This window comes from Aedes albopictus, chromosome 2 (assembly GCF_035046485.1).
Source record: "Aedes albopictus strain Foshan chromosome 2, AalbF5, whole genome shotgun sequence".
Lineage (NCBI taxonomy): Eukaryota > Metazoa > Arthropoda > Insecta > Diptera > Culicidae > Aedes > Aedes albopictus.
Window position 1 is genome coordinate 18,383,586 of NC_085137.1, and position 9,726 is coordinate 18,393,311.

The 9,726-nt window shown below is 48.4% G+C and overlaps 1 protein-coding gene across 1 annotated transcript; it reads left to right on the forward strand.

The window, feature by feature from the left end:
• Positions 1 to 2,487: 2,487 nt before the first annotated feature.
• Positions 2,488 to 7,857, forward strand: LOC134285978 (uncharacterized). The gene has a single exon (XM_062847541.1). The coding sequence runs from the start codon at positions 2,488 to 2,490 to the stop codon at positions 7,855 to 7,857; it is 5,370 nt and encodes a 1,789-aa protein (XP_062703525.1).
• Positions 7,858 to 9,726: the final 1,869 nt, after the last annotated feature.

The following is a 9,726-nucleotide window of genomic DNA, read 5'->3' on the forward strand; positions in this document are numbered from 1 at the left end:
TCTTTCTCCAAGAGACATCAATGACCCATAAGATTCAACCATGTAGTCCCAAGATGCCAACCCACTTCACGCCTCTTTGCTGATTTAACACCGATTTGTGCCGATATTCCGTTTCACAGGTAGCTATTTCAATTGCTTGCCCAAGATAGAAGTAAAAAGCGGAAAAATGCCGTTTGAGGCTTATTGCCGTGCCGCCGCGCCACCCGGAATGACCGCGTAAAGACGCGATGGCAATGGTTCAGGTCAGCACGAGAGACGTGTTGTTTATGTTCTGTTTTTATTGAAGTTTAGCACTCTTGAAGTCACCTCCTCCGTCCAAATAGGGATCACAATGGTGTCTCCCGGGTGGGTGATATCCGTAAGTGCTGTGCAGATGTGGCGTGGATTAGTACCGGAGAGCCCTCACTACTGGATGGGGATTTAATTAAACGAACATCGGGAACATCCCCGAGTAAGCTTCCACGCGGACACCTAGGGAGGCTCTCCAAATGACACTAATGGCGTGATGCGGTGAGAAGCGCAGAATGAGGTCCATCCCGTTGGGAAACGTGACAGTTCCGTCGCAAATTCCCATTATGTTCGCTCGGCAAATCCTTTCCCAGACTAGTGGCGAATCGTGATTCAATTTCAATTTAGTTTAAATTATGCTGTCATTAGGAACTACACGCACGTATGGAGGCTTAATTAGAATTCCCGACAGCCAACGGTTTCGGTGTTTCCTATGGTGATCCAGAGGATGAATGACGAAGAGTCGGGACGGGATAAACCAGAAGCACTGATAGGATGATGCAAAAAGCATGTTCTATATTCATCGGTTGGAGAGGACTTCATCAAATGGCATTAAAATAGTTAAAATAAAATTGAAATAAAATAAATTAAATTTAGGTTTAAATATTTTCTGTAAATATTTGTCTGAAAAAAGTCCCATAAAAAATCGATATAGTGGATCTCAGAATGTCGTAATACTTGGTGAATTTGTAGAACATGGAACACCCGAAATACCTTTCTTTATTTCGTCATTAGGATAAGTGGTCAAAAAAGTATATATTTTTTTTTAATTTTCAAAATAATAGTATCTTTCGGACCAGTTGATCGATTTTAAACTTCTTTTTTTTTGTTTGATGATATTGAATTGTAGTTTTCAGGAAAAATACGTTAAAGGCGATATATTTTGTTCAAGTACTTATATTAGTGTTGGTTCACAACCTAACGAGGCGACCTGATGCGTGAGAATCATCATCTCACGCAGTAGTTGGTGCTGCCGCTCGCACTTGAGCGAGATTTTTTACGCGTTCTGGCAACTCGGCTCACAGCCGACTGCGGGACCAGCATACCCAGACCGACCACCCCACCCATTCGTAGTTAGACAGCCCGACAGAGCACAGCTTTTCCAATTTCTAATTAGATTGAAAGTGAAAGTGAATAAAGTGCATGAGTGTTAAGAAATAAAGTTGTTCGTCGTCTGTACCAAGTCGTGTGTTACACTTTATTGCAATTCCTTTCTGCTATCGAGCTATCGTGCCGGAACGTCCCCGTTGTGCTATTGTTGTGTGCTGCTGTTCGTTGGATTATCTCTGGCGGCGTTCTGGTGATTGTGCACTCTGGTTTTTGTGCGTCGTTGGCATTGCATGTGCTGAAGATACCGGCCCGGAGTGCATTTGGACCGCCAACTAGGGTAGCTGGACTTAAATTGAAGCCCCGAGTAAGCGGCGGAGTGGTGAAACCCGAAAAAGAACCACAACGTAGGGGATACGCGCCATCATAATTTTGGTGCCGTGACCAGGATTTCGTCCTAGTCACCACGTGCTGAGCCGTCCACTGGGCGCTGCCATATTGGGCCTCAGTTCATCGAAGCAACGTTCGCCATCCTGCCTGCTGCTTGTAATTCAATACAAGGCTCGTTTTAATCGGGCGTAAGGTAACGACCTGTCCGATAATATTTTGCGCACATCGCAGGTGCCCTTTAGATCTGCGTTTCTGTCTTTTTTGCATGCACGAACTGCTACCGGCGACTCCCGTTCTACGATATCTACCATTCATTCCTGCATGTGATATCGCTTGTGGCCTCGAAGCGCCATCTTGCTGCCCAGTGTTGAAGACAATTGGGCCATTGTCTACCGTGGCGTCCCCAGCCGCGGAAATTCTGGATCATTCCATCAGTGTGACCGGTTGATTTGGTGCTGTAGCGTCCCCAGCTGCAGCAACGCACACTATCGGAGCAAAGTTTCTCAAACGGTCATCGTACGACATCGGTGGTTCATTCAGTTCGTCAGGTTCGGCGATCTGAACCGCCTGAGCTACAGCATACTTCCTGTATCGAGCGGAATTTAAATAATACAAGGCAAATTCTTGCCTTGGACAAGGTGAGTACCTTTCCAAGTGCTTTATCGTACCTTCTGTGGGTCTACTTGTGGTCTTCTGGTTGGCAGGTCTCTCCCTGGACTGATTTTGCGCGAATTCGGATCCCTCCTACCGCTGCCGAGGACAATGGACGATCAGCAGCAGATCCAACAGCCGCTATTGCAGTCAACGAGCCAACTCACAGCACGCCGAGCGACACTTTTGGCTGCATTGGGCCGGGCAGAGGCATTTGCGACGGGATACGATGCTCAACGTGATCAAGCGCAGCTACCCCTGAGGTTGGAGTACCTTAACGGCGTCTGGAACAACCTGGAATCAGTGCAGTCGCAGCTAGAGGACAGCGAAACAACCGAAGAAGGTAGGGCATATCATGCAAATGTTCGGGCTGAGTTCGAGCCTCGACTTTTCGAAATTAAAGCCAGTCTGATTTCCAAATTACCTCCGCCTTCTGCTTTTGGCGCTCAAGTCCCTCAACCCCCTCAAGTTTCCTCCACTCTCTCTGGGATCAAATTGCCAACGATTTCTCTGCCGGAGTTCGATGGCGATTATATGCAATGGCTTGCATTCCATGATACATTTCTCGCACTCATCCACTCCAATCAGGACGTGCCGGATATACAAAAGTTCCACTATTTGCGGGCAGCTGTCAAGGGGGAAGCTGCCCAGTTGATCGAATCTATTGGGATTAGCTCCGCTAACTATGTTCTGGCTTGGGATACGTTGAAAAATCGGTATTCGAACGACTATCTTCTTAAGAAGCGGCACCTGCAGGCACTCTTCGACGTCCCCTGTATGAAGAAGGAGTCTGCTGCATCACTGCACGGGTTGGTGGACGAATTTGAACGGCATACGAAGATCCTGAACCAGCTTGGGGAACCGACCGATTCGTGGAGCACCATCCTGGAGCATCTGCTGTGCACACGTCTACACAACGACACGGTGAAGGCTTGGGAGGACCATGCGTCTACGGTGGCGAACCCAGACTACGCCTGCCTCATCGATTTTCTCCAGCGACGAACCCGAGTTTTGGAATCAATCTCCGTGAACCACCACGCACCGAATTCAGCACCTTCTGCTGGTCATTCCACTCAGCCGCCGAGGAAGAATCATCACAATTCCCAGTTTCGAGTCTCTTCTTGTGCAACTACTACCAATTCAGGGGAGAAATGCATCGCCTGTGGTCAATCGCATGCGGTGATTAGGTGCCAGAAGTTCCTCAACCTTTCGTCGAACGAGCGCCAGCAACTCGTTAAAGCAAAGCGTTTGTGCCACAACTGCATCAGAGGAAACCACTTCGCTCAAAATTGTCCATCCAGTTTTACTTGTCGGAGGTGTAACCGACGCCATCACACGCTTCTCCACCCTGAACAGTCCGAGGTTCCACGCAGGTCCGGCAGCCAAGCCACAACGCCTAGTTCAACATCAGCAGCTCCATCCTCTTTGAATGCTTCGTCTGTAGTCGAGTCGCCTACTCAATCCATGGTTGCAGCATCTGAAACTACACAAAGTGTTGAAGTCAGCACGCCTCTACAAAATCATCGGGAAAACGTTTTCCTACTTACCGTGATTGTGAAAGTCATCGACGACTACGGTGTAGAACATCTGGCTCGCGCGCTTCTGGACAGCGCGTCCCAACCAAACCTCATCACAGATCGTATGGCGAAGATTCTGAGGCTGCGACGACAGAAGGTGGATGTGACCGTCCAAGGGGCCGGCAAACTCTCAAATTCGGTACGAGACTCCGTCTTTGCCCAGATTCAGTCGAGGAAGGGGGACTTCTCGTGCGGCGTCAGCTTCCTGGTGATGGACAAATTGACGGCCAACCTCCCTTCGCAAAATGTTTCAACTGTAGGTTGGAAGATCCCGACAGACCTGTTTCTCGCCGATCCAACCTTTAATGAAAGTCAACCCATCGACATGCTACTTGGAGCAAAACATTTCTACGCGTTCTTCCCCAGCGCTGCACGTATTCAGCTAGACCAAAACCTCCCCCTCCTGGTCGACAGCGTCTTCGGCTGGATCGTCGTTGGATCTTCAAGCACGGCTTCCCCCGCTTTTTGTGCGCCTACGACTTGTGAAGCCGTCACCGTTTCGATGATTTCCCTGGAGGAGAGCATGGAGCGATTTTGGCAGACAGAAGAACTGACATCCTCGGACAACTACTCAGTTGAAGAACGACAATGTGAAGCCCTGTACCAGTCTACAGTTTCCCGGAACTCTGAAGGCCGCTACGTTGTCCGATACCCCCGGAAACCCGAATTCAACCAGCTGCTAGGTAAGTCCAAGGAAAACGCTCGACGACGATTCGAATGCTTGGAGAGGAAACTGGAACGAAACCCGCAATTGAAGCAAGATTATCACCATTTTATGAGAGCGTATCTCTCCCTCGGCCACATGCGCCTGGTCGAAGCGGACGACGAAGAAAACTCTCCGACCTATTACCTGCCCCACCACCCCGTAATTAAGGAGGCAAGCTCGACGACGAAGGTCCGTGTCGTGTTTGATGGCTCGGCGAAGACCTCTACCGGCTTCTCCCTCAACGAAGCTCTTTGCGTTGGTCCCGTGGTGCAGGACGATCTTCTCAACATTATTCTGCGTTTTCGAACCTTCCCTATCGCTCTGGTGGGCGATATTGCCAAGATGTACCGGCAGGTACTCATTCATCCCGATGATACACCACTCCAACGTATTCTGTGGCGTTTTTCCAAAGAATCCCCGGTGCAGTCGTACGAACTCCTCACCGTTACCTACGGTCTGGCGCCATCGTCATTCCTAGCGACTCGGACTCTCCAGCAACTGGCGGATGATGAAGGTCAAGCATTCCCCGAGGCAGCCCCGGCATTAAAAAAAAGCTTCTACGTCGATGACTTTATTGGCGGAGCTCAAACTGTTGAAGAAGCGGTCCAGCTACGAAACGAACTCAGCGAACTACTGGAGAAGGGTGGACTCGAGCTTCGGAAGTGGACGTCCAATCGGCTTGAAGTCCTGCAAGGCCTAAGCGATGAGCAAGTCGGCACGCAATCTTCTCTTCAGTTTGCTCCGCACGAAACTATAAAAGCGCTTGGAATTAGCTGGGAACCAGGAACCGACTGTCTGCGATTCGATTCCCAAGTTCGAAATACCGATGAGCCTCCAACTAAGCGGTCGATCCTCTCCGATATTGCCAAGCTTTTCGACCCTCTCGGGCTCATTGCACCTGTCGTGGTTCGCGCTAAGATCCTGATGCAAGAACTATGGCTATTATCCTGCGACTGGGACGAACCCGTGCCAGATCCTGTGAAGTCCAAATGGGAATCATACTACCAAGACCTGTCGAAGATCTCCGAGCATCGAGTAGACCGCTACGCATTCCTTCCCAATTCGACCGTTCAACTTCATACTTTTGCAGATGCCTCCCAAGCTGCATACGGAGCCTGCACATACGCGCGATGTGAAGACGACCAAGGACGAGTGCGTATACATCTCCTAGCATCAAAATCCCGAGTAGCTCCCCTCAAGCGGCTAACAATTGCGCGATTGGAACTGTGTGCAGCCGTTGTAGCAGCTCATTTACACGACCGCATCAAAAAGGCCATCGGTATAAACGTGTCGTCATCATATTTCTGGTCGGATTCAGCGGTTACACTACAGTGGCTTCGAGCACCCCCAAACACCTGGCCAACCTTCGTGGCCAATCGTGTTTCAGAAGTTCAGCAATATACCCACGGCTGTCAATGGAAACACGTTCGCGGAGTCGAGAACCCAGCCGATTTGGTCTCGCGCGGCATGTCTGTCGACGAATTCCTTCGGAGCGAATTGTGGAGTCAAGGTCCCGGCTGGCTGGCCAACTCGCCGCAAGACTGGCCCGTGTTGATTCCCCCAGGAGTATCAGGAGAAGAGTTGGAAATCAAAACCACCGTTGCGGTCATCCAAACACCAACATTCGTTCACCCTCTAATCCTCCGCTGGTCCTCCTACAGCCGCCTACTACACGTCGTCGGATACATGCTTCGTTTCGTCACCAACATCCGTACCAAAGTCCGTACAATGCCATCGTCACCAAGTTCTCCTATCGGCGCAGCACTTACTGTTGCCGAAATTGCCAAAGCTAAAACGCTTCTCGTTCGATTAGCCCAACAAGACGGATTCGCAGAGGAAATCAAGCAGCTGAACAAAGAGAAAACTGTCGGCAAACAGTCACACATACGCCGGATGAGTCCATTTTTTGACCCAGAGGGAGTGTTGAGAGTCGGAGGTAGACTGAACTTCGCCCTACTGCCCTACCAAGCCAAACACCCTGCACTGCTGCCTACCAAACACCCGTTCACGCGCCTGGTTTTCGAACATTTTCACCGCAAGTTGCTTCACGGCGGCGGGCGCCAACTCCTAACCGCAATCCGTGAAGAGTTCTGGCCACCCCGTGGCCGCAGACTGGCTCAAACCGTTGTCAGAAACTGTTTCCGCTGCACTCGTCTAAATCCAACGCCAGCTGTACAACAAATCGGCCAACTACCATCCCAGCGGGTCATTCCAAGCCGGCCCTTCAGTGTCACCGGAGTAGATTACGCTGGTCCACTTTATCTTCGTCCCATCCACAAACGTGCTTCGCCTGCCAAAGCATATCTGTGCCTATTCGTCTGTTTTTCGACAAAAGCGGTTCACTTGGAGCTGGTCAGTGATTTGTCCACTCAAGGCTTCCTGAATGCATTACGTCGTTTCATCTCTCGACGTGGACGTCCAAATCATATTCATTCAGACAATGGCAAAAATTTCGAGGGGGCAAAGAACGAATTGACCGAGCTATTCCACAGGTTCAGCGACCAAGCACAGCAAGACAGCATAACATCCGCATGCGCCGACGAAGGTATCCTGTGGCACTTAACACCACCCAAAGCCCCACATTTTGGAGGCCTTTGGGAGGCTGCCGTCAAGGTAGCAAAGCGACATCTCTATCGGCAACTAGGATCGACACGATTATCGTTCGAGGACATGTGTACGATTCTCACTCAAATCGAAGCCGTGATGAATTCCCGTCCTCTGTTACCGATGACCGAGGACCCAGACGATTTGGCAGCTTTGACGCCGGCACACTTCCTGATTGGATCGTCGCTACAAGCCCTGCCCGGCCCAGACCTGCACAACGTACCGCCGACTAGACTGGAGCACTACCAGCAGCTGCAGCAACACTTTCAGCGTTTTTGGGTCCACTGGAGGAAGGACTATCTTCAGGAGCTGCAGCAGGACACTCGTGGTTGGAAGCGCAACGATGAAATCATCCCCGGAAGAATGGTCATCCTAGTCGACGAGATGCAACCCACTTTGCGTTGGCCTCTTGCGCGCATTGAATCGGTGATTCCTGGAAAAGACCAACTAGCCCGAGTTGTTTTGCTGCGCACTTCCCGTGGTACTATCACTCGTCCCATCGCCAAAATATGCCTGCTTCCGAACACCGTCGTCACCACGAACTGCGAAAATCCATCAGCGTCCACTTCCAATGAGCAGCAACCAGCACATTAGTTTTAAATTAGGCTAAAAAGACACAATTCCTGTTAGTTTAAGAGAAATTTGTTTAGTTCATTTCACATTAGCGATAAGATCGAAGTTGTTTGTTTTTGTTTACGTTTCTGTGTGTTGAACTAGTTCAAGGCGGCGGGTATGTTGGTTCACAACCTAACGAGGCGACCTGATGCGTGAGAATCATCATCTCACGCAGTAGTTGGTGCTGCCGCTCGCACTTGAGCGAGATTTTTTACGCGTTCTGGCAACTCGGCTCACAGCCGACTGCGGGACCAGCATACCCAGACCGACCACCCCACCCATTCGTAGTTAGACAGCCCGACAGAGCACAGCTTTTCCAATTTCTAATTAGATTGAAAGTGAAAGTGAATAAAGTGCATGAGTGTTAAGAAATAAAGTTGTTCGTCGTCTGTACCAAGTCGTGTGTTACACTTTATTGCAATTCCTTTCTGCTATCGAGCTATCGTGCCGGAACGTCCCCGTTGTGCTATTTTTGTGTGCTGCTGTTCGTTGGATTATCTCCGGCGGCGTTCTGGTGATTGTGCACTCTGGTTTTTGTGCGTCGTTGGCATTGCATGTGCTGAAGATACCGGCCCGGAGTGCATTTGGACCGCCAACTAGGGTAGCTGGACTTAAATTGAAGCCCCGAGTAAGCGGCGGAGTGGTGAAACCCGAAAAAGAACCACAACGTAGGGGATACGCGCCATCAATTAGTTTTTTTATGTGTTCTTCGTCTCGGAACCAAAAGAATACCCAGGTTTTTTTTTAGAAAATACAAGAAGTTTTATGCAATACAAAAATCAGAAATGTTTTTGGTTTTAGATCAAAGATCAAAGAAGATCAAATTGTCCCATACAAGACATTTTTTATTTCAATTTGTTGATATTTTACTTGGACGCTTTCGACTGTTGGGAGTTTGTACCGAGAAACTTTTTCGGCTTTCAGTCTTTGAAGCGGTCAGAACTAGAGCATGTTTTCTACGCTCGATGTTTCGATTGTTTATTTAATCTTTCTCAAGGGTTCTATAATATAATTGAACTTAGTTACATTAACGAAGATACACATAATTACATTGACTTACAGAAAAGTCTCTTTAATAAAGGTTTTCATCAATTTCTTTAAAAATAGTTTTCAAACGAACATATTAAACATCTCACAATATTCAAAATATAATGTTCACTGATTATTTTACTGGACAAAACGGAAAAACTAGGCAACGGTTCACTACTCAGTTTAGATTCTAACTATTCTGTGTCTTTCAACCGTCATTTTGTATAAATATTCTACAGAAGTGGGTCCAATGTTGTATGCAAGTCTACTTTAACCCAGGTCTATTGGGTGTCATTGTCGTTGTCAGTAGTGTTCGTCTGATTATTACTTGTCTGTCTATCTACATGATTTGTTTTGATTTTTGTCTTAAGTGTATGTAAAATTCCTGCATATATTGTATTTAAACTATCACAGTCGCTTCGTTTGTTTACTGTTTTTTTCCGTGTTGATGATATGACACACTTCTTAAACAGGGAGAGCGGAGCACCGTCGATGCGAATCTAGTATCTCCGAATGATCCAAAGTGAATCGCTGCAGCATATCCCGTTTTATCACATCATTGCTGACATAGAGAATGTTTTGATCTCCACTCCGGATCGGTTAATCCTTAATCGCAACAGATGTGCAGCAACGAATGTCATGCAGAATTACATCCACATTTACGACAACACCACGAAGGATTCCTTGGTCACCTTCCTGTCCCATGCGTGCAAGATGACCAGGCGTTTCATCAAGGAAAACCAGGACATAATTATCACCGAATCGGATAAGGGCAAACAAACGGTGGTTAGATATGTACGAATCGGACTACAACAACAA

What these genes read in the sequence shown, in the direction of transcription:
- LOC134285978 (XM_062847541.1), top strand. Translation starts at nt 2,488, where the DNA reads ATGGACGATCAGCAGCAGATCCAACAGCCGCTATTGCAGTCAACGAGC.